The sequence below is a fragment of the Misgurnus anguillicaudatus genome, chromosome 15 (assembly GCF_027580225.2).
Source record: "Misgurnus anguillicaudatus chromosome 15, ASM2758022v2, whole genome shotgun sequence".
Lineage (NCBI taxonomy): Eukaryota > Metazoa > Chordata > Actinopteri > Cypriniformes > Cobitidae > Misgurnus > Misgurnus anguillicaudatus.
This window is the reverse complement of record NC_073351.2, coordinates 14716208-14740325: the sequence shown is the minus strand read 5'-3', so window position 1 is coordinate 14740325 and position 24118 is coordinate 14716208. Positions and strand designations below refer to the sequence as shown.

Here is a 24118-nt window from a genome sequence, read left to right as displayed (position 1 = left end):
TCATTTGCATTTAAAAGGACACACCAAAACAGCATATTTTTGCTCACACATATAAAGTGCCAATTTAACATGCTATAATAAATTATCTATATGATATTTTGAGCTAAACCTTCACATACGAACTCTGGAGACACCAAAGATTTATTTTACATCTTAAAAAAGTCTTGTGAAATGTCCCCTTTTAATGTAAAATTCTGTTCAATTTGTTTTTGTAATTACCTTAAAGGTAAATACTGGTACCCAGTGTTTATATATTTGTACCTAAATGATAAACTTTGGACCTTTTTAAAGGGTACTGCCCCAAGGACAGCTTGAAACAATTTTTGGTGAAAACTTGAATTGGAAAATAGGCAACCTGTAAGTCTACTCTAATGTAGATACATCTGCACACTTTTTTTCATTATTTGTTATATTCCCCACTATAAAAATGCCTGGTTATTTTTAAGCCATAATGGGTTAATATTGGACAGAACACATGCTGGGTTAAAAATGACCCAATGCTGGGCTAAAAATGACCCAGTGTTGGGTTGTTGTTACAGTATGCAACCATGGGATACACTGAAAAAAATTATTCATTCAATTTACTCAATTTTTTTAAGCTAAGTGGTTGCAATCAATTTATTTAAGCTACATTTAAACAAAAGTTTTTTATTTTACTTTACTTCACTAATCTTTTTTGTTTAAATGTAGCTTAAATAAATTGATTGCAACCACTTACCTTAAAAAAAAGAGTAAATTGAATGAATCTTTTTTTCAGTAATATTAACCCAGAAGATGGGTTAAAACAACCCAGCATAGGGTCAATTTTAACCCAGCACTGTGTTCTGTCCAATATTCATGGCTTAAAAATAATCTAGCCATTTTTAACTCTTTCCCCGCCATTGACAAGGTAATTCATCATTTAAGAGAAAACGTTTCCCTGCCCATGACGAGTATTTATGGCTCTCCGCAATACCACTATTATCCACGTGCGTAACTTATAAAACCGGGAGGTATCACCCTAGGCAAACAGCTGTATGTCTGTGTAAGTTTTAAGGATCCCTCTGCATCTGATCTACAGAATATCAAAAGTCCTTCACAAAAATGCAATTATTTCAGCTTTTTGCTAAAAATTGTAAGATTTTGAAGAAACCTACCCATATTTGAGAGGTGATGAACTAATTAGGGTAGGATGAAATGTTTTGTTTGTTTGTTTGTTTGAAAGCAAAGGGTTTGTCTTTTCTTTTGATATATTGTATGTTTACATATTTTAAGACTAACATTTTCTGGAAGGCATTAAACTTTTATGAAAATCATGAAAAATGCTGACACTGGCTGGCAACTTTTAAGAAAAAAGGCTGGCGGGAAAAGAATAATGGGGCATCACACCAAACGCGAGTTCAACGATTTGCGTGAATAGATTACATACAAAGTTAATCCAAAAACGCGATCAGACGTGTCCTTGCGTTGGCCGATCCGAATGACTGGAGGCGCATTTGACGCGAAAACACGCGCTATTCGCCCTTAAACGCGTCTTCCCCCAAGTTGAAAATATTCAACTTGAGCAAAAAATTTTGTTAAATCCCGCAAGTAATCTAGAGCAAGCCCTCATGCGTTTACAAGATCCTTCCATGCAATCATATTTTTTCTCTTGTGAATGTACTAACAGGCCACCGTACCCCTACTGACTTTAATTATTTGCTTACTTACTGTAGCAGCAGCTGATGTCGAACAATAGCGAGATGACACCAAACATTACAACCCATTTCCTTAAAATTATACACACTTCTCTGCCACTAAAAGGATTTGCCTCACAATGGCGAAGATAAAAAGGAACCATTAAGGATGTTTTGCTAAGTTAATTAAAATCAAGAGGATTAAGCACAAAAACACTTGTTGAGCTATAAACAGGAACATTCCAAACCCCATGAATCTTCTCTGTTCATCAACCATCAAACCATATCACCAGAGAAGGGGAGTCCTAAAATTTGAACAAGAGTGCTTTTATATTAATATTAATATAGCTGGCTTGAGGTGAAAAGAGGGAAGACTGAGTCATTGATTTTTATACGGTAGCTTGTCGTTGTCTAAAACATGTGGTGCAAGCGGATGGGCAGGGAAATTGTATGCTGCTGTGGATGATGTTCACATGATTGCAGTTTCAAAGGCACTGGCATTGATCTGCTCTTTGCTCAAAGATAAGGGGAGAGGAAGAGCACGGTGACGTGGCAGTGCCTCATTTCTCCCTGACTGACATCTTTCACCCCAGTTTGACTTTAACACAGCAGAGTGAAGAAGTTTAGCCCATCCAGAGAAACCGTGTGGGTGCATGGGTGTGCGTCATTGGAAGGGATATGGAGGCTATGGGTTAATAATTACATATGTAAGCATGAGAGAGAGAGAGAGAGAGAGAGAGAGAGAGAGAGAGAGAGAGCTTGAAAGTGTTAGATAGGGATGCTCATACCTGCAAAGCTTTGATAAGGTTTGAAGGATACCACAGGGAAATGTTTGTGTTTCACAGGAAAACATCTTCACATCACTTTTTTGGAAACAGTTATCTTCTCATAAGTCAAATTTTAGCGTGTGGCTTCTTATCTTATTCTTTACATTTATATGCATTTGGCAGACACCTTTATCCAAAGTGACTTACAATACATTACAAATTATACATTGAATTATTACAGCTAATTACTATTTTACTGTAATTTATTTTCATTTTACAGTATTTCATTTTAAAGTAAAATAAGACCAAAACTCAGTAGTAGCAACAAATACCACAAAAATGTAACAGAATGAGATGAGGTCAGTTTTTATCAATGTATATGAGGTATTTTTAGGGCTGTCAAAAGATTAATCACGATTAATCGCATACAAAATAAAAGTTTGCTTTTGCATAATATATGTGTGAGCATTGTGTGCAATTATTGTGTATATACACACGCATTTGAAAAACATTTACATTTATATATTTATTTAGTTTTGGATATGTTTTATTTTATATATAAATTTAAAAATATATACATAAATAACATGTTTCTTAAATGCACACGCAAATATTTTATCTAAACACAAACTTTTATTTTGTATGCGATTAATCGTAATTAACTTTTGACAGCGCTAGTATTTTTTCAATATAGTAATACATTTTTGACATTGCAATAAATTATTGTATTTCATATTGAGAAAAACAACACCTGCAAACATATTAAACAGATTGTTGAAACATTATTTTTTCACTCATGTAGCCTTGGTGGAGATAAACATTCCCATAGGGAAAGAAATCATATACGAGATCTCTTTAATATCCAAATTTTTTTTTCTAAAAATGAATAAGATAAAATGAAAAGAAAATGTTTGCTTAAGTCTCTGATATTTCTCCTGAGAAAATCTCACAAATGTCTCTATTGAAGTTTCAGATATGATCTTAATAATGTCACATACTGAGCAGATTTTCCAAGTCTGCAATCAAAAGTCAATAAGATTTCAATATGAACTTTACCATTTCTCATTACATTTACCCAAATTCAGATTATTCATCCCAGGTTCACTCAACATACAGACCTCTGTCTACATTTCTGCATAACCTTAAAAATGTTTCTCCTGGTACAGAATATCTGCTAGACGTGTTTAGTTTTTGTCCATTTTGACACAGGATTTTTAAAAGTTACGAGGCAGACACATACTCAAATTAAAACCTCATTGTCTTTGTTAAGTTTGTTCTATTTATAGTCATATTCGCACAAACCTGTGGCATGCCTGTCCTCGCGGTTTAATTTTAATAAAACACAGCTGACTAAAACAAACAGATGTGTTTTGATCATTCATTTCTGTCCATTTTGTAATCGCCACTATGCTTTAAAAAACATCCCTTGACATTCCTGGCCAAACACAATAAATCCTGACAGTAACAACAGCAGACAATTATTTGCCTCAGTCACACGAGAATGATCTGCGAATATACTCCAATAATGTTCACTATTGTCTGCTATGTAACTTTGAATGAAAATGTGTCAAAACTGAACAAAATAAACAAACACCTCCAGTGGACACTCCAACCGAAAGATGCAGCAATGTGTAGCTACCAGAGCAACATATTTCAGGTTATGCAAAATATGTATAGGCAGATATGTGATTCTTTTAAAGCTACATACTCAGTATATTTTAAAGAATAGTGTCATTTGTTTCTTTTTTTATTTCTACTAAGCAGTTTTAGGTGAAATATCTGTGACAAATTTAATACTTTAATGAAACACAACTATAGAACTCCAAAAAAGTATCCTGAGCTATAAAAGAGCAACTAAATCTATTAATGTAGCTCAGTTACATCTTTTATTAAATGAATATACATGCAGAACTGGTCTTTAATCTGCTTCTTCAGTTCTTTTTGAATGAGTAAATTAATAGCTAAGGTTCATCAGCTTAAATGTTTTATGCCCTTTATTCTCTGCTCCTCACTCACAAACCCTCTCCAAAGCTGTGCCTTTGATTGTCTTGTTTCTAAATATCATTGATGTAGACCATCATTTCCAAACAGGAAATTACAAACGTCGGGTGATAAGAATTGCAACTCAAACGTCATTTAGAGAACTCACCCTGTCCGCAAATGGTTTACTCTGAAAGTGAATTAAAATGTCCTGCTTTCCCACCTGGTATCGTGCTGTCACACCTGGACCAGTGCATAAACAACACAATATAGAGTTACTGTATCATGCAGATTTATTGAGCCAAATGAACAGAACATTTAGCTTTTTAATGGGTACCTGGCAAGGAGATAAGTGAGCAAGCACTAGAGATGACAAGTATTTCTTCTTATAATAAAAGCAAAAAGCAGAGGGTACTGTAAACTGTTATTAGAGATTAAAAACGAAAATGATTGTTAATAAACAAATGCTTATTTGTAATGTTGCTGTTAATTTTTGTAGTTATTATATATATTAAATATTATGGCTTACAGATTAATCAGGGTTAACAAGACAATCTGTAAATGAGCACAATCAGAAAGGGGAAACAGGAACAAAATGAGCAAAAAACTAAAAATCTAGAAAATATATCACTAAACAAACATACATATTACATAAAAAACAGACACTGTAAACAGTTTGAATATGTTAGTTCCCAGTAAAGTAAAGTAAAATGTGTTATGTACAGTCTTTTACTCAGTTAAACTGAAGAAAAGTCCATTATTCTTGTTGTTTTATAGAGATCTATTATGTAAGCTTAGGTAATATTTTGGTAACAAAAATCATATTAATAACTAAAATATTATATACATACTGTAATAATAAAATTGGTTTAAATTTCTATTTAGACCTGAAAATAAATGCTAAAATAAAACATTTAAAAATTGTATTTACTTTAAAAACATTTGAGGATAAAATACTTAATTTTTTAGGCTAGGCTAATTCAAAATACACAAATCTTTATTGATTACTTTACTTACTTACTGGACTTTGTTATGGCCATTTTATAATTTTCTTCTGGTACGTTCACTGTAAATTCATAATCTTTCAATTCACAATTATAATATACATGTGTAAAATTGTCATTAAATATATTTGTTTTTACATTAAAGGATAATTCCGGTATTTAACACTTTGGGTGGGTTGCACCAACAAGGATTAGGCCTAAATCTGGTTTAAATCAAAGCTTATTTAATAATTCCGTTGCACCAAACTTTAAACCTGTTTAAAAATAAACAGGTTTAAAATTAAACTGTCATTTTGATCCAGGTTTAAATCTTACAGTAAATCTAGATTATCTTTAATCCTGTTACTCCATTACTTTAAACTCCGTTTTAAATCTCAGTGAGGGATTAACTTTAAACTTGCATATGAGGAGGTTTAAATATGTTTTTTTACAATTAAATGTCTGGCTAAATGATTAGAAACACATACCGCGAGCGTGGTGGCGCTATTCAAAGATGCGTTTATTATAACATCTCAACAAAGTGAGTTTGGCGGCTCAAAAAGATTATTAACAGCACCGGTGACAACTACCGATGCTCGTATGTGCTTCTCCTCTGTCACGCGCGCTCCAGTCAGACGAAGGACAGTGAATGTACGGACACACGGTGGCGCTTCATGACAAATGCGTCGACACATCTTGTTCATTATAGCACAATATCTGAGCTTTGCGATATTTCCTGTCACAATATTTCCTGATCTGTTAATTGTTTTAAAAGATTGTCAAATGTTTTTATTTGAATCAGACCTTTAGATTAGCCTACCGGTGTATGTAGGTGATTTATAATACAACAATTACATTACCTTTGCTTGCATAAACTGTTTATTTCCTTTTTGAATGACAACGTCAACATTGTTGCTGTTTAATTACACCGGAAAATTCAACATGGGGGACAAAATAAATCGCAGATGAAGGATTTAATACAGTTTAGAGGTTTAATCTAAGATTTGTTAATCTGTGTTTAAATTTAAGTGGTGCAACACAACTCGAATTAAAATTAAACTGGGATCAACAAACCCTAGATTAGCTCTAAACTCTGCTTAATTTAATCCTTGTTGGTGCAACCCACCCTATGAGTCTCATTTCTGGTTTGTTTTGGATGAACTACAGGGATGTTCACTGAAATTTTGACAATGGGTCGTGTCTTGACTTTTTGACTCGTTTAGCGTCTCTTAACTGCTTCAGAATGGAAGTCAATGGCCATGCACAAACACTTCATTAAAGGAATATTCCATTTTCTTAAAAGAAAAATCCAGATAATTTGTTGATGTCTTTCTTTGTTCAGTCAAGAAGAAATTATGTTTTTTGAGGAAAACATTGCAGGATTTTTCTCATTTTAATGGACTTTAATAGAGCCCAACATTTAACACTTAACTCAACACTTAACAGTTTTTTTCAACGGAGTTTCAAAGGTCTATAAACGATCTCAAACGAGGCATAAGGGTCTTATCTAGCGAAACGATTGTCATTTTTGACAAGAAAAAAAATATGCTCTTTTAAACCACAACTTTTCGTCTAGGTCCTAACGTAAATGCGTAGTGACATGGGGAGGTCACGTGTTACATATATAAAACGCACATTTACGGACCATTGTAAACAATAAACTGACACAAAGACATTAATTAGTATCATTCAACATACAACAACGTCGGAATGGTCCTCTTTCAACACACTTGTAAACACTGGGGCGGAGTGTCGCGTTCGTCCTCTGTGACCTCTTGACGTCATGAAGTATTGCGTGGGGTCACGCTGGTGCATCACGACCGGATCTAGACGAGAAGTTGTGCTTTAAAAGTGCATGTTTTTTATTTTTCTTGCCAAAAATGACAATCGTTTCGCTAGATAAGACCCTTATGCCTCGTTTGGGATCGTTTATAGTCCTTTGAAACTCAGTTGAAAAAAAACGTAAAGTGTTGAGTTAAGTATTAAATGTTGAGCTCTATTAAAGTCCATTAAAATGAAAAAAAAACCCTGCAATGTTTTCCTCAAAGAAACACATCAACATTTTGGATGACATGGTGGTGAGTAAATTATCTGGATTTTTCTTTTAAGAAAATGGAATATTCCTTTAAAACAACACTTAACGTTAATTTTCAAAACGGTGCCACTCACCGAGTGGTTCGAGGTAGTGTAGCGAAATACAAGTAGTGTAGCGAAATACAGTTTCTGTCATGTTTTATTTGGCATTTTGTAAAATTCCATTGACTTCTCTTGAAAGACTCATTGCTCGCTGATATATCACTCCTCCGCTGAAAACAGAAAAGGGGTCTGTTTACATGTGGTTGTAGTTTTTTCGCTCGGTTTCTCTCCAAAGAAAATTTTCCCATATTTGATGACCAGCCCTAGGTTTTAAGTTGAGCTCGATTGTGACTGTCTATACGCTAGACACCGAGTTCCGTTCAGCGTCTGTGTACGGCAAAGTGTTTTGTCGCCATCAAGTGGTCGGGAGTGTGCTAACGCTTCAGACTCAAATATAGAGCGGAAGTATGCGGTTGTGAGGTATCTAAAAAAATAGTTCCACTATAGCAAATAACACAGATTGAAATCATACATTGCGCCGATATATTTGTTTTTAATCATCAACGAACACCATGAACCACTCGGTGAATAGCACAGTTTTGAAAATGAACGTTAAGTGTTGTTTTAATGACATGGTCATTGACTTCCATTCTGAAGCAGTCAAGAGACGCTTCTAAACGAGTCAAAAAGTCAAGACACGACCCATTGTCAAAATTTCAGTGTCCATCACTGTAGTTCATCCGAAACAAACCAGAAATGAGACTCAAAGTGTTAAATACCGGAATTATCCTTTAAGTATTAGCTTTATGGACAAATTAATTACTTTCTATTTTTATGAATCACATGTAGTACATAAATTAAACCTCATACCTGTTTTATACATTTGCATATGTTCCTTTGTGTGAATGTGTCCAAAACGAAAAAAAGTAAATGCTTGCTAAAATATACAACAATTGATTTATCTGTTTTATTTCTACAATTGCACGTTATTAACAAAACTATTCTGCAAATATCCCTAAAAATTCCAGCCTGATCTCACAAGAAATCATACATATTGTACAAGTTGGCTAATTTGTATCAATTCATACAAAGTTAATCATGCAAAAATCTTACGATTCTCATGTAAAAACAACATGGAAACCGAACCCCTAACCCCGCACCTAACCCCAACGTCACAGGGGTGAAGGCAAATCATACCAAAACTTACGAATGTGGTCGTATGAATTGATATGAATTCGTAAAATGTGTACGAATTCTTGTGAGACAGCGTTGGAAATTCCCTTTTGGAGGATTTTATCATGCAGCGTCATTGTTGTAGTTTAACTCCTACTAATGGTTTGGGTGTAGTTTTGAATAGATGTTTGAAAGTATGCAGACGTGTTTTTTTGTGGTTGAAATAAGATAATGTACAATTTTGGTATAAAATAGCTAATGAGAACTGCATAAACAGTCAGTACCTGTGCCAGTGCATTGAAAAGTGTGATGTATTTGCTTTTGATAAGAAGAGAAACTGTAACGTATACAAGCCAAATCATGCAGTACAGAATTATACTGAAAGTTATTGATTTGGCTTCATTGTAATTTTTCGGCAGATCTCTTCCCATATAAGAAAACAAGATACACAGGAAACCAAGAAACCAACTTATGAACACGATAATGGTAATGGAGACAGCATGTGCCATTTCACAGGTGAGCAAAAACTGGTCCTTAAAAGTAGCTGAGTCCCTGGAGGGTTTGGGAGGTGAGATCGTCACCCAAAAAACACAAGCAATTAAGTAAAAGACAGAAAATAGAGAAACAAATACCCACTGGCCATTGTACTTTACCCACAACCTGTACACATTAGGAAACTCGTCCATTTTGAAGACACAGACTATTTGAAAGGAACGGACAGTCAAACAGGAGAGACAGACCGTGTAGAAATATACATATATGACATTTCTGAAACGACAGTTTATAGATGTGGGTTCTCCAAAGAAAAAGAACATACTTAGACAGGATATTATCAAACAAGATAACATTAAGAAACACATGCTGGCACCGGCAGACCTCACCACTGGTGTGTCGTAATTGTGTGCAAAAACGCTAAACGTGGCTATGAGAAGAATAACCAGGAACACGTTAGAAAATATAGCTGCAGTGGATGGGAAATCTGTGATCTGAAGATAGACAAGAGAACGTGTCTGACATGTCATGCTGCCTTCATCATACCATTCGCTTTCTGCACATGGAAAACAGGTATACGGATCTCCTGAAATAAAAACAGCAAAATGTAATTTTATACTAATGCAGCCGAAATCAGACAGAAGAGTTAAAACAATCTTTGCAACACTGTTGACGCTGATATTATGGTGATAGCATGAACTGAAAAAGATAAAATATCATGCTCTCACTGCTTGAGGTACTTACGTGAATAATTCACATAGCTGTTTTTTGGACATTTTTTACACAGAAAGCAGCAATCATGATATCCGGCATGTTCCCTTGAAAACCCCTCCTTACACTCAGAAGAGCAGTTTGAGAAAGGCACCTACACAGAATAGAAAGAAGTCAAGTTGATCTGAACAGATAGATGTTCTTATAATGGCTGTAAGGATGTAAATATTGTCAAAGGTGACTTACAGAAACTTTGTTATGCCAGGGTAAGAGAGAGTTGTTGATGGTAAAAGTAATTTCTGGATATGTGTCATAAGTGCCCACTATCTCAGTCCATTGAGGATTTGTTTCAGTGTGCCAAAGCACGACTGCATAACTGACAGCTGGATCACCATTAGCGTCATATTTCACATGATGTCCATTGAGGGGAAAATCCAGCTTTTTAATTTCTCTTAGAAGCTGATGGTGAAAATATTATTTTTTTTACATAAAAGATAACTATAAAAAAAATACTTACTGGAATGAGCAGTTGCAAAAGCTAAATCTGGGCAAAAATGATGTACGGGAGCTTCAGTAAAAATGTGTGGTCCTTGATTAGTAATAAAATGCAACTGGAATTTGCCCGAAGTTTTCATTGTCTAAAGACATTTGGCTGAGGCTGTGTATTACAGATTATAATGTTGTAAATAATGTTTAGTTTCTTGCACGGACCGATCGATTCGTTTCATAGGACCTCAGTATATTGTCAGTAGATTGTTTTTGTTTGGTCTTTTGTGACTCTCAGGGTGCGTTCACACGACAAAATTTCGGGAGTGACAACCGTATTTACTTACAGGTGTGAGTCTGGAAGTGTCCTGTTCAGACAGCAAATTAAAGACACAAATAGAACACTGCCTGTATGAACGAGCAACCGACCTCAAACCCGTATTCTAGTTACACGCTGCGCCTGTAACCATAGTGACGGACGAATATATTAAAAAAAGTTTTATTTATGCAATGGGCAAACTTTATTTATGTAATTAACAAAAACAGCTGGCTGGTGTAACGCTTACCATTGTGCAGAGAAAAATAAACAAGGGTGGTTCCTTATAAAAGTTTTAATTTCCAAAATGAATGAACATAAAATCAGTTTCAGCAACTGCACGTTTTACCAAAGCAGATATATACAATATAAAAGTAATCATAATGACTTATGAAGCAAGTCGATCCGTTTTTGCAGGAGATCGAACTTTATTTAAACCATTAATGCAGCCAAATAGGAAGTGCGCTTATGCTTCCGCTCTGTAGGTGGCGCAGAGAGTATGGTTTACCAACCGCAGGCAGGATCAGCCTCTTAGTGCCACCTAAGGAGCGGGAGTGTAAAAAGCGCACTTTATATGTTGCCACAGTTCTTTATGGATGCTAATAATGTTGTAAACAACGTTAATATCCTGCAAAAACCGACCGATTTGCTTCACAAGCAGCAAAAAATGTCACCAGGAGTCATGGAGATTACTTTTGTATTGGATATATCTGCTTTTTGACCTCTCAAAGTGACGCATCTTTTGCCTTGCATTATATGAATCACAGATGGGTTTTTTTTGCAAAATATCTTCTTTATTGCTCTACTGAAGATAAAAGGTGAGTAAATAAACAGCTAATTTTTATATCCCTTTTATACACTTAACATTATATTAATCGTCCACTTTTAAAGTTTAAACTTTATATATCTCACTTACTTGGCTGCACGCAATTTTATGCGTAATGTAATATGTTCTGTGGCGTCTATGAAGGTAATATAATATCACATTAACCTTATGGAGCAATTCTGGTGCGTAGTTTGCAGTCATTTTCATGCACTGTAACGTTATCTTAACACAAGAGCAACGAATGACGTGACAGACAACTGGTTGTTCAGTGCGATTCCGTTCACACGGCACAGCTTCTCTGTAAATACGGTTGTGAAACCCGAAAAGTTATGGGTGTGAAGTCGGTTATAGAATGCGGTTGTCAAACCCGTAAATAACCGAACTGCGTGTGAACGGAACCGTCTTAAGGACTCAAATACGGTTTTGACAACCGTATTATGGTACCGTGTGAACGCAGCCTCAAAGTACTGGGACCCGAAGACCTGCATTTGATGAATCATCAATGACCATGATTGAACTTAAAATGTGAATTTAGCTGGCAGTCACAGACGCTGCGATATTTTCAAACCTGTTTGCTATTAGATTATTCTGCACGAGAAGATGTTTATATATATATGAAGAGTTTGGTTCCAAAACGCAATAAATCCATTTTGACAAATTTTGGTAAAAACGTGTTTTCTATACCAAGAAAGTGACAAGATGAAAACAACTATTTTCTGTTACAAACTTTCACATAGCATCTTTAGGTTATAAAAACATAAAAAATTCAAATCCATAAGTTGATTTTCAAAGATTTATTATAAAAACGGATAATTTTTTCCACAAAATGCAATAAATCCATGACAAGTTTTTATTCAAAATGCTATAAATCTATTGAATCAATAGCCTATATAAATGTGCATTCATCTTTGCCATGTTATATTCATTTAGCTGACTAGTTGTACACACTAATTAAAAATATAAACATTAATGTCATTAATCAAAACACTTACTTTGTCATATTAAGATCACTGTCATTGCGGTTACTTGACATCGTCGCTTAACGTCTTTCACAGCGATCATCTGTAAAATGTTTTTGGTCCTGCTCGATTTTCGTTGACTTTGAGTAAAATTATGGAAAGTTTTTCATAAGATCCTCTGGGGTCAATGTGTTAGCATGAGAAGCTTGCTGTCGGGAGAACAAGCACCCGTCTCCCGAGTGCCTCTCAGGGAAAATATTAGATGCTGATGGCTTACGTTTCTTTCCCGTCACAGAAAACCATCACAGGTTTAGCGATGCAATTAAAGTATTATTTTGTTTTGTTTGTTGATCACGAAGTACAAAGTAGATGAAGAAAACTAGGACTCCGTGGACTCAGCGCGTCCGCCATTGTTTGTTTACATTGCGTGACTGGTGGGCTGTAATATCAGAAATGGATTTATTGCGTTCTGTAAAAAAGGAGCAGTGGCGTTTATCGCATTTTGGGAAAAAAGGGAGAAAAGATAACAGAATAACACGGCGGATATTGGATTTTGCGTAAAATGAAGAATTTACTTTTAACTACTGACCTGATATAATACTGATTTTGGCAGTAACTCATTTTTTTCAAAAATGGCATTTATCGCGTTTTGGAACCAAACTCTCCATATATATATATATATATATATATATATATATATATATATATATATATATATATATATATATATATGTTCTTTTTAATTGTAAGAACATCTTTACAATTAAAGTGCAATAACAAAAAGTTAATAAAATAAAAAGCTTTTTTTAATCCAAGAAATATTTAAGGAAATCTTTAATGATTTTTACATGTGAGTTATGCACTTTTGAAGTTGGTCAGCAGCTAGTAAATACAATCACTATAGTAAGGTTGTAATTGATGTATTGCTGGTAACACATTATTTTATTATTTATTTTGACATGTTCATTGTCTTCTAGCTTCCCTGACCTGGGTACCTGATGTCAGACCTTTATTCTTTTTTCACTCTCTCTCTCTCTCTCTCTGCAATGTCTAATGACATGCGCATTCTCGAGGACGTTCTGAAGTTGTGTTTGACTTGACGCAAAGCTGCTAGACCTCGGAGGATAATGGGCATGGTATTAAAAACGCGTCGTGAAATGAGCGGTAAAAACCGGTCGGCAATTTGGTACTCAAGAGCATGAATCCTACCTTTCATAGGAATGAAACACTCGCTTCGCGTCAGTGGAAAGTGGTTGCTTAAATATGACCAGGGGTTTCTTTCATAAGATTTGAACTGAGGTGGGTCTGCATTAGCGCGCGCCTGTCTCGTCCGTCTCCATGGTTCTTTTTGCGCGTTCCCCCAGCATTAATCATGCTTTGCGCGTCTTTATCACCTTGCTTTTTAATTTTACTCAGTAACGGATATGATTTAAAATGTAGCGAAGTACAATACTTTAAACAAAATATACTTAAGTAAAAGTAAAAGTACAGATTTTAAAAACTACTCAAAAAAGGAAAAGTACACAAAAAAACTACCCAATTAAAGTAACGTGAGTAAATGTAATTCGTTACTTTCCACCTCTGAGAGGATCAAAAAACACTAGCCTACTGCAACACGTTTCCACAACGCATTTTTGTTCAGAACACGTGAACCAGCTGAAACGAACAAGGAAATCAAAAAAGGCATACCGGCTACCGTTGTTGCAATACACATTTGGAAAAGTGAGACGCTAGAGAGCACTATTGGTTTGAATGCAAAATACAATTTCACCACTAGATTGGGGAAAATCCTACTTAATGTCCCTTAAAAACGGTTAAAGGTAGGGTAACAGATTTCATCCTGAAACATTTTTTGTTATGCTGGTTAAAAGTCTCCTTACATCCTGATAGCAATCACTGTGTTAAGTTGTTTAAATGTATTTGTAGAAATTTATGTCATCTGTGAAAGGCGTAGGACCAAAAAATGTTCAACAAATCATAGATTTCGGTCCGAACGGACGTTTCCATTTTTGTCCCTCATACGTAAGCATAATTTGAATGCCCACCGCGCAGCGAGTCCACGCAGACACCATACGTCATCGGCGCGTTCACGTGCGCTCACCTCCTGCCTGTAAACAGTGAGAACAGCAAACTTTTCTGCTAAATTGACAACCTACACAGGAGGCACAAAACTAAAAGCATCTTTTATAACAACAACAGCAAAAACTGCCTGGATCAGCAAGAGCAAAACCCCAAATGAACATCGGTAACTTTACTGCTTTACCACGAGATGCAAACAGCTGCAGGACGCAAAGGGTCTGAAAGAGTCGTTGCACAGTTTATTTTGGTAAGGTAGGTACACGATATGTTTGTATTGAGATGGATTCAGATATTCTACTTTGATGAAACATTTTTGTACTGCAAAGTTGTCTCACTGCTGAATGAGACATGAGATGTGACCGTCTGATCTGTGCGTGTTCATGTGTTTTGGAAGAGGCGTGACTTTGGATGGCGGTTTGACTTGAGGGTGGGATCGGGATTTCATTGCTAGGCGGCTACCGTTAGCATTTTTCAAAATGTGTTACCCTACTTTTAAGTTACAAGTGGATATTTAAAAAAAATATCTCTCTTAAAAATGTGTGTTCAGCATGACAAAGATATTTATGTAGGTTACTAGTAACAGCTTGAGTGAGTAGATGATGACACAATTTTCATCTTTGGGATGAAATATCTCTAAGTACATGTAGTTTTTAGGGCTGGGCCGATACCACTTTTTCATGTCTAATGCCGATATCAATACCACAACCTTTAGTATCTGTCGATACCGACCACGATCCAATACCATATCTATCGCTCTTTTAATCAATTAAGCTGAAAATAACACATTTGTTAACCATAAAAATGTAAAGTAAATGTGTGAAGTAAACCATAACTTAAGTACGATAAACATAAAAAGTACCTCCGGAAAGTTTTACATAAAATGTCTGGGATATTTTTGGGTTAAAATGACCCAATGTTGGGTTGTTTTATGCAACCATGGGGTATATTAACCCAGCATTTGGGTTAAAACAACCCAACATTGGGTCAATTTTAACCCAGCTGTGTGTTCTGCCCAATATTTACCGATTATGGATAAACAAATAACCCAGACACTTTTAGAGTGATGATACGAGTGTATATTAGCACTTTTTTTGTTATTTCCCTATGTCATCTGTCAGCATTTCGACTCATTAGTGGTGCAAGACGTCAGACTTTACAGGCGGATAGACTACTATATTTTAAAATGAGTAAATCTATAACACACATTAAAATGCATCCACTTACCATGTACGGGTTGACTGTTGCATTTTTGTGGCATTCATTCATTCTGCACTGCAGAACTTTGTGTAATGCATGAGCTATGCTATATACAGCAGCGTAGATGGCAAAAGACAATGTGGAATTTTCATTTATAATTTCCTTTGCGGTCAAAAATGTGCAGTTGTCACAAGCTTGATTACATGTCTTAGTCTGCATTTTGCTTTCACTGCTAGTATTAGCCTTAATTGTTCCTGTGGCTTTAAAGACAAATTCGTTAAATCCAGGCAATGTAAATAATCTTTCTCTGATGCCAATTATTGTACCAATTGTCTCGATTCCCGGCTCTCTTAAAAGCTGCTGATTCATTGACCACGCCTCACCTGCAATCCAAACTTTGTCTCGGATGTTGTTGGCCATGGCTGCTTTGATTATGGTTTTTGCATACTGTGGCCCAGTGAAAACCACAATGACATTGACATTGAGCTTATCAATCTCTTTAAGAGTTAGACTGTAGTTAACATTTTTACCGAGAACCTCTTGATAGGCCAAACAAATGCCGGTATTTCTGATATACTTGTTAAACAGTTGTAGGCTCTCTTCGCTGTAACTGTCTAGGCCTCCAAGGAACGCAACCCAGTTCCATCCACACCACTGTATGATGCGAATAATAATCTGTATGAAGTCTTTGTTGTTAGGGATTGTTCTTACAAAAGAGGGATACTGAAGTTTATCACTTAACTTATAGGTGGTAGCTCCATAATTAACCTTTGAAAGTAAAGGAAAAACTGTTTTACATAAGCATGTTGCACAGGGAAAAGTTGGGATGATGGGGAGAATATTTAGCATTGAGATAAATGAGCTGTGTAAGGTCATGTCAAAGATAGACACCAATGTAAAATCAATTAGTGATATTTAACATTAATGCTTCAAATCTCATAATTACAAGGTGAGACTTTAGAATGGATTTTAAAGATAGGGTCACATATTATACTGTATACTCCACTTATGGGTTTTAATGCATAAAAGTACTTAAACATATTAAAAATAATGTTTGCTAGCACTGGATGAAGATTATGATGTATTTTTGTTACTTTATGATTTTTCTGTATGACATAAGAGAACAAATTACAATCATTACCAGTGGTATAAGGTCCATTGTGACCAATGGTGCGACAGTAATAGTTCTTGTGTTTCCATATGGTCCTATTAAAGCTATCACTTTAGGCTGATGGCTGCTGAGTTTTTCCTTAGGTTTTACAGATCCATTCTGTGAGATAAAACTGAAGATTGGTGGGAAACGTCTCGGTTACGGATGTAACCCTCGTTCCCTGAAGGAGGGAACGGAGACGTCACGTCGTGACCGACGAATTGGGAGCTCGCTTAGAGAGACCAATCTGCTTCGAATACTACTAAAACGCCAATGAACTTGGCATTGAGATATTTGCATAATGCTGGCGCCGCCCCGCCAGGTGCGTATATAAGGCGCACGTGCAAATAGGAAAATCAGCTTCTGTTCGCTGAGAAAGCCGGCAGGTGACCGGCCTAAACAGCAGGTGGCAGCACCTGTGGCGACGGGACGTGACGTCTCCGTTCCCTCCTTCAGGGAACGAGGGTTACATCCGTAACCGAGACGTTCCCTTTCAGTCGGTCACTACGACGTCACGTCGTGACCGACGAATTGGGAAACCCTACTAAAACGCCACTAGGGGCTGACCTCTTCCAGTGTCTGCGTAAAGCCCTCCGGTTCCACTTAAGGATAGGAGAATTAGGTTTTAAGGCAGAAGGCCGGGCACTAGATGTTCCTTTAACCCACAGTAGTGCCAGCAACTGGGAAGCGCCCTATCTGAGCGGTATAGGGACGCTGCGGAAGCCACCGCCCCGTTAAGGGCTATTGGTGGGCGAAAGTCAACCGTAGTTGAGGTAAATGACAGCCGTGGCTGTGTAAGCAAAGCAGTGCTCTGCTAAGGGAAACGTGGGCTGGTAGGATTAACCCCACGGAATAATACTCACAAAGGAACCCGTTGGGACACAATGTGGGGCCCTGGCCAAACACATAGGTTCGTAAGAATACAGCTAGTGAAAGGCTGACAGCCAATGCTCCGCAACAAAGGCTGTCAAGGCAGTGGAGAGAGCAAATCAAACCATTACGCATTTTTGCTCTGTTAGCCTTCCATACTGAAACTCAATTTGGAGCCTCAGTCGGAGGCTGCAAGCCGACTTGCGAGTCTGCTCTCCGTGTCCTCCCTGGTGAGGACAGAACACGAGAGGATACAGGCTCGATACGAACATTGTATAATCTAATGAACGTATTAGGTGTCGCCCAACCAGCAGCTCTACAGATGTCTGTTAGCGAGGAACCACGAGCTAATGCCCAAGATGAGGCAACACTCCGAGTGGAGTGCGCTCTCAAATTAAAGGGGCAAGGAATGCCCTGCAAATTGTAAGCCAGGGCGATAGTATCAACTATCCAATGAGACATCCTCTGCTTAGTGACAGCTTTCCCTTTCTGCTGGCCACCATAACAAACAAAGAGCTGGTCTGAGGTCCTGAAGCTTTGCGTGCGGACCACGTAGAATCGCAGTGCGCGTACGGGGCACAACAAAGCCTCGGTTGGGTTTGCCTGCTCCAAAGGCAACGCTTGCAAGCTCACCACCTTATCTCTGAAGGGAGTGGTGGGAACTTTGGGCACGTAGCCTGGTCTGGGTCTTCAGTGAGACAGCAGGACCAAACTAAAAGCACGAATCGTCAACAGAAAATGCATGTAAATCTCCTACTCTCTTCATGGAGGCCAATGCTAGCAGGGTCAGAGCTTTCATTGATAAAAACTTCAGACTCGCAAACTGCAAAGGCTAAATCGGAGACCTGAGGGCTTCAGCACCATGGACAGGTCTCAGGAAAAAAGAGGGAGGGCGCGAGGGTTTTAGCCTGCGAGCGCCTCTTTAAAATGTAATAATTAAATCATGCTGGCCAACTGATCTGCCGTAGATAAGTGAGTGATGAGCAGAAATAGCGGCGATATCAATTTTAATGGCGGAGGGACAGCCTACCATCTAACCCATGTTAAAGATATAAAAGCATAATGTTAAAGGGCATTCTCTGGGTCCTCGCGTTGCGAAGAGCACCGGGTGACGAAAAGGTTTCATTAAGCGCGTAAGCCCGTCCTGTGGACGGTGCTCGAACCGCGTCGATGGTGTTAGATACCGCTTGCGATAAATCACCTAAACCTTGCGCGCGCTCAACGACCGTACATGGATATCCACAGGTCGGGGCGCGAGTGCCAAATGTGCCCCTTCCTAAGAAAGAAAGTCCTTCCTCAGGGGAATCGGCCAGGGAGGGCTGTCGCGAGGAGCATTAACTATGAAACCAATTCTTGGTCGTCCAGTACGGACGATTAATAAAAGGCTCTCCTCGTCCTGCCTGACTTTGCACAGAGTCTGCGCAATAAAGCTCACTGGAAGGAATGCGTATTTACGCACCCCCCGCGGTCAGCTGTGTGCCAACGCATCCACGCCGAGGCTGCCCTCGGTTAGTGAATAAAAAAGGCGACAGTGGGTATCGTCCGGCGACGCAAACAGATCTATCTACGCACAACCGAACTTCTTCCAAATTAGCTGGACCGTCTGGGGGTGGAGTCGCCATTCGCCGGGGGCGCAGCTCGGAAGCGCGTACCGCTGTATTGAGCGATCCCGGGATGTAAATGGCACGAAGGGACCTCAGATGCTTCTGACTCCAAAAGAGGAGATGACGAGCGAGATGCGACAGGTGACGAGAGCGCAAAACCGCCTTAACGGTAAATAACGCAACAGTCGCAAAGTTATCGGTGTCGACAAATACATCCTTCCCTCGCATCTCCATAGCGGAGCGTACAAGTCCCAGATATACAGCGCACCGCTCGCGGCAGTTGGGGTGCTATGCACACCCCAGACTGCAGGCCCGTCATACGTGGCTGAACATCCCGTGCTTAGGGCATCGCATGCTACAGAATGCCAGGAGACCCCTCAGAGGCATATCTTGTTCTATCAGAAATGCTGGGTCTACTACGGGGAAATTTAAATGACACGCAGGTGTAGTGTTTACACAATGTATGCCGGTGCGCCACGCTCTCCTCGAGACTCGATCGTAAAGTCAAACTGAAGCGGTCTCATATGACGCAGCTCGAACAGTGTCACGGCTGCAGCATGCTGTCATATGTCCAGGAGCTTCTGAAATTGTATCAGAGGGACCGCGTACTTCCCTCGAATTAAACCGAGGCAAGTCAGAACTGACTAGTTGCGCGCTCTTGTAAAACACGCCAATTAGTTGATCGAGTCTAATTCCATACTGAGAAAAAGGATCCTCTGCACGGGGCAAAGTTGCTCTTTCCCAGTCGACCTGATGACTTAAACGAGCGAGATGCCGAAGCATTAACTCTCTGTGTTCGCGCACGTCTGCCAAGAACGGGCTATTATAAGTCAACGTAAATAAAGCAGAATGCGAACAACGCTCTCTCTCTGATATTTTAATGCCGTGACTACCACTTTCATGGAGACACGGAGAGAGAGAGACAGCTCGAATGGTGTACTTAATATTAATATGCCCACCCCACGACGCAGAGCGAAAAAACGGTCTAAGGCGAGGGGAGATGGACACAAAGTACACGTCTTACAGGTCTAAAGCTGCAACCGATCTGAATATTGAAATACGAGCCTCGGCGTTATCATCCAAAAAAGACCACCTCCGTAGAGCCGGGCGTAAATCAAATCGATCGTAACCCACCGCGTTTTTCGGGTACTATGAGATAAAGGCTGGAAACCTATCATCATATCATCATCTCGGTAAGAGGGACCGGCTCGATAATCCTTCGCCAGCAGGACATCGACTTATGCACGCAGTACATGTGCATCGGATACTTTCACTATAGTGAAACGAAAGCCCGAGAATTTCGGGGTTGTGCCGGTAATTGTATTTCGTAACCGAGGCGGATCGTGCGTAAAACCCAACGAAACGGGCTGGGAACTGAAGCCAAGCACCCAGGCACCGTACGAGGAGAATTAACGACACTACCAAAGTACCCGCGGTGGGGCAGCGAAGCGAGACAGGTGAGACTGCCGGTGCGTCTGCCGTGACAGCATAAGCATCACAGTATGTGTGTGTGTGACACTGACCTGAGCCCGCTGAGGGAAACGGTCGTCCGGTCTCCTCAGCTGAGGACGCAGACACCGAAGGGGTTGCTGGTGGTCCGGTCTCCTGAGTGGAGGGCTCGGACTCCTCAGAACACCCGCTGGCGATAGAGGAGAGGTAGGGTGAGCTGGTGTGTGCCCGCTCACGGCTCTCTCGATCCTCTGGAGACCTGGAGAGGGAAGAGGAATGCACTCTGTGTGTGGTTAGTGGGCACCGGCTAAACAGCCGGTGGAACATATGCAAACCAAGAATTTTCCACCCGACCCTCTATCGGGGGAAGGAGCGAATCACCGTCTCCTGAAGAGTGATCCTCTGCCAATCCAGGTCGCCCGCTTACTGGCCACTTAAACTCCCGATCTCACGGGAAGCGGCTAAGCGGGCGGGGCGAGCTGCTGACGACCGGTTCCCCCGCGCTGCCGAGATGGGGTCCGAAGAGGGGAACGGAGGTGGTCGCCGCAGGACGCCGACGGCGAGAGGCAGACTGAGGAACCGGCGTGGTGGTTTTTACCAAGGGCAGCTCTCCTTCGCCGGGGCATGACCACAGAGATCGCCTCAGTCTGCGCAGCGGAGCTGTACGACTCCACGGCCTCGCCGAAGAGGCCGGTCTGTGAGACAGGAGCATTCAAGAAGTTGTTCTCGCCTGCGTCCGTCAGCCAGACACAGCCAAAGGTGGCGATCTTGAACCACTGTCGTGAACATCGCACGACTGAAGGTCGCGGCTTCCCTCGTAAATCCTTGGTGAACCCGTAGCAACGTTAATGCGTGCAGGGCTGAAGCCGCCTCTCCGCATGCCTGACGGACAGCGCCCGTAACCGGACGACTATCTACAAACACGGGAGGGAAGGGTTGGGTGGTCCCTCCAGGAACGCAGCTGCATCGCAACCCCCCGCTCCACTGGAGGGTCCCTGCCCTTAGCGGCTCCATTGGTGAGGGAGGTGAGGGGTGAAAGCTGAAGCTGAGCGGCCGGATGGCCGCAAACCACGTCAGCTCTTCGTGCCGTCGGAAAGAAAGGCACAGGAGCAGAGGACCGAGAGGCCCGAGCAGCTCCGAAATACCAATCACGTGGGCGGTACGGTTCGGGCGGAGAGGGGTTAACCCCTCCAACTCTACCGTTACCGCCGCTCGAGCGGGCACGGTCGCCATCTCCGGAACGACTCCACTTCGGAGGAAAATTGGACACCCCTCTGATGCTGCAGAAGTGAACGGGACCAGAAGGAGGTCCAATGGATTCGGCAGACATCGTAGAACACGACTCTGCCGTCTCCACCGGAACCTCAACCGGCTGAGGATGAAAGGCCGGTAGGTGGAGGACGCATCCTCCGTCCTCCTCAGCGTAGTGATGCGAAGAGCGTCATGCGAGCGCTTGACAGCCGCACCATGGCGGTGTCAGCACTGCAAAGACGCGGACAGCATTCCCGTAGAAACGTCAGTCGTCTCCGCAATCCAAGAGGGTTATGCTCTCACAGAGAGAACAAGAACTCTCCACGAGCGCAGCCTCAGAGTGCTTGATGCCCAAGCATGAAGACAGCGCTCGTGACCGTAACTGGAACCCTTATACCTCTCACATCCAAGATCGCACGGACGAAAAGCAATCCTGAAAAGGACGCTGATCTCCGAATATACGAGAGAGTGGCTGTCTTTAAAAAGACACAGAGCTCTCACGTATCACTCTTTTAGGGAAATCACTCTTTAGGTGCTCAGCTGATGATGCGCACAGGGAAGGCAACGCACACACTAAACTCAAAACAAAAAAGATGCAGAGCCGTGGAATACTGCGAGCGTCCGCTGTGTTAGTACTGCTTGTCAATCAACTTCAGCAACCGTTCCCAGAAGAGCAGATAGTAGCTTCTCAGTCAGATAAAGCCGGCTTTCGAAGCGAAAAAAGCTGATTTTCCTATTTGCACGTGCGCCTTATATACGCACCTGGCGGGGCGGCGCCAGCATTATGCAAATATCTCAATGCCAAGTTCATTGGCGTTTTAGTAGTATTCGAAGCAGATTGGTCTCTCTAAGCGAGCTCCCAATTCGTCGGTCACGACGTGACGTCGTAGTGACCGACTGAAAGGGAACTCGTAGCGTCAGAACAATGGTCAAAAATTTCATAGCCCAGTGAAACATTGGGCAGCAGGGTGGTGGAGTTATTAATCTCCTCAACAGCAAACCGCATTACTTGCAACATCTGATAGCCAGATTTTGAGAAAAGGTGCCTAGAAAGCATCGGTAAGTTTAGTAATTGTTCCATTAAAACGTTAATTTACAGAAAAAAATACCATTCAATGTCCTCATACTAAATAATGATGACCACTTTTTTGAACCCACCTCATATAAAACATAAAACAGTCCCTACCTACCTGAAACATTGGGTGGACTCTGGGAAAAACACAGATGATGCATCTTCAACTTCATGTAGTGAAAAAAGACCACCCAATAAGTAATCTCCATCTAGACTAAACTCAAATGATGAGCAGGAAATTTGATAAAAGACACAATTAGTAAAGCCAACAAGAAAAAAATAAACGTTATTTAAATGCATGATTTACTGTAAGATGGTCTGTTGCACATGAAACAGGGATGTGTGGTGGTTCTTATACTATTGTTTAATTTGCCTAAAACATTTACATTTGCTTAAACCACTTTGATTGCTCACAAGTCTGGGCATCACTCTCAATGTTTATACTATATATACAGTAGAAGTTTTTCATTTGGCTTTAAAGATGAATTTATTTAGGCTGAACAATGACAATAATCTGTTTGTAATGCCAATAATTGTAACATTTTCTGCTCTATTCATACTGTAGACCATATTTATCTGCCATCCAAATTTTGTTTCGGACATTGTGTGCTTTGTTTTTTGCATGTTGTGACACAATGAAAACAACAACGACATGGATGTTGAACTTATCAGTCCTTTAAAGAGTCATACTGTAGGTTGTACTTTGGCCAAGAGCCTCTTGATACAACCCGATAAAGCGTGTAATAACCACATTGGTCCACTAGATAATGTGTCACGCTTTGCCTCCTCTAGGCGTGAAAATGACATGCATGTATGATGGTGGAGAACCAGCAGGGTGCGATCATTTCCTTATTGCCAACAACTCCCCACGGACCACAGAAAAGCAATATGGTGCATTGTAAACCAATAAAAGTGCGGCCATTTGAGAAATCCTAATATTGCCATAGCCTAACGTTATACACTTATACAGTATGTGTATTTGCGTGTGTGGACTGTCTACCTCTGTAGTCTTCTCTTATTAA

The 24118-nt window shown here is 40.0% G+C and overlaps 1 protein-coding gene across 1 annotated transcript in view; it reads right to left on the bottom strand.

Annotated features, from left to right (window-relative positions):
• LOC129418975 (taste receptor type 1 member 1-like) overlaps positions 1–23030 on the bottom strand; it is a 70640-nt gene extending 47610 nt beyond the window's left edge. Inside the window, exons 1-6 of the mRNA XM_073853976.1 lie at positions 22900–23030; positions 16842–16983; positions 15728–16468; positions 10084–10296; positions 9871–9991; positions 9516–9712 (exon numbers count right to left, since the gene is read on the bottom strand). Of these exons, the coding sequence (XP_073710077.1) occupies positions 9516–9712; positions 9871–9991; positions 10084–10296; positions 15728–16468; positions 16842–16983; positions 22900–23030 (1545 nt within the window). The remainder of the gene's footprint in view (positions 1–9515; positions 9713–9870; positions 9992–10083; positions 10297–15727; positions 16469–16841; positions 16984–22899) is intronic.
• Positions 23031–24118: the final 1088 nt, after the last annotated feature.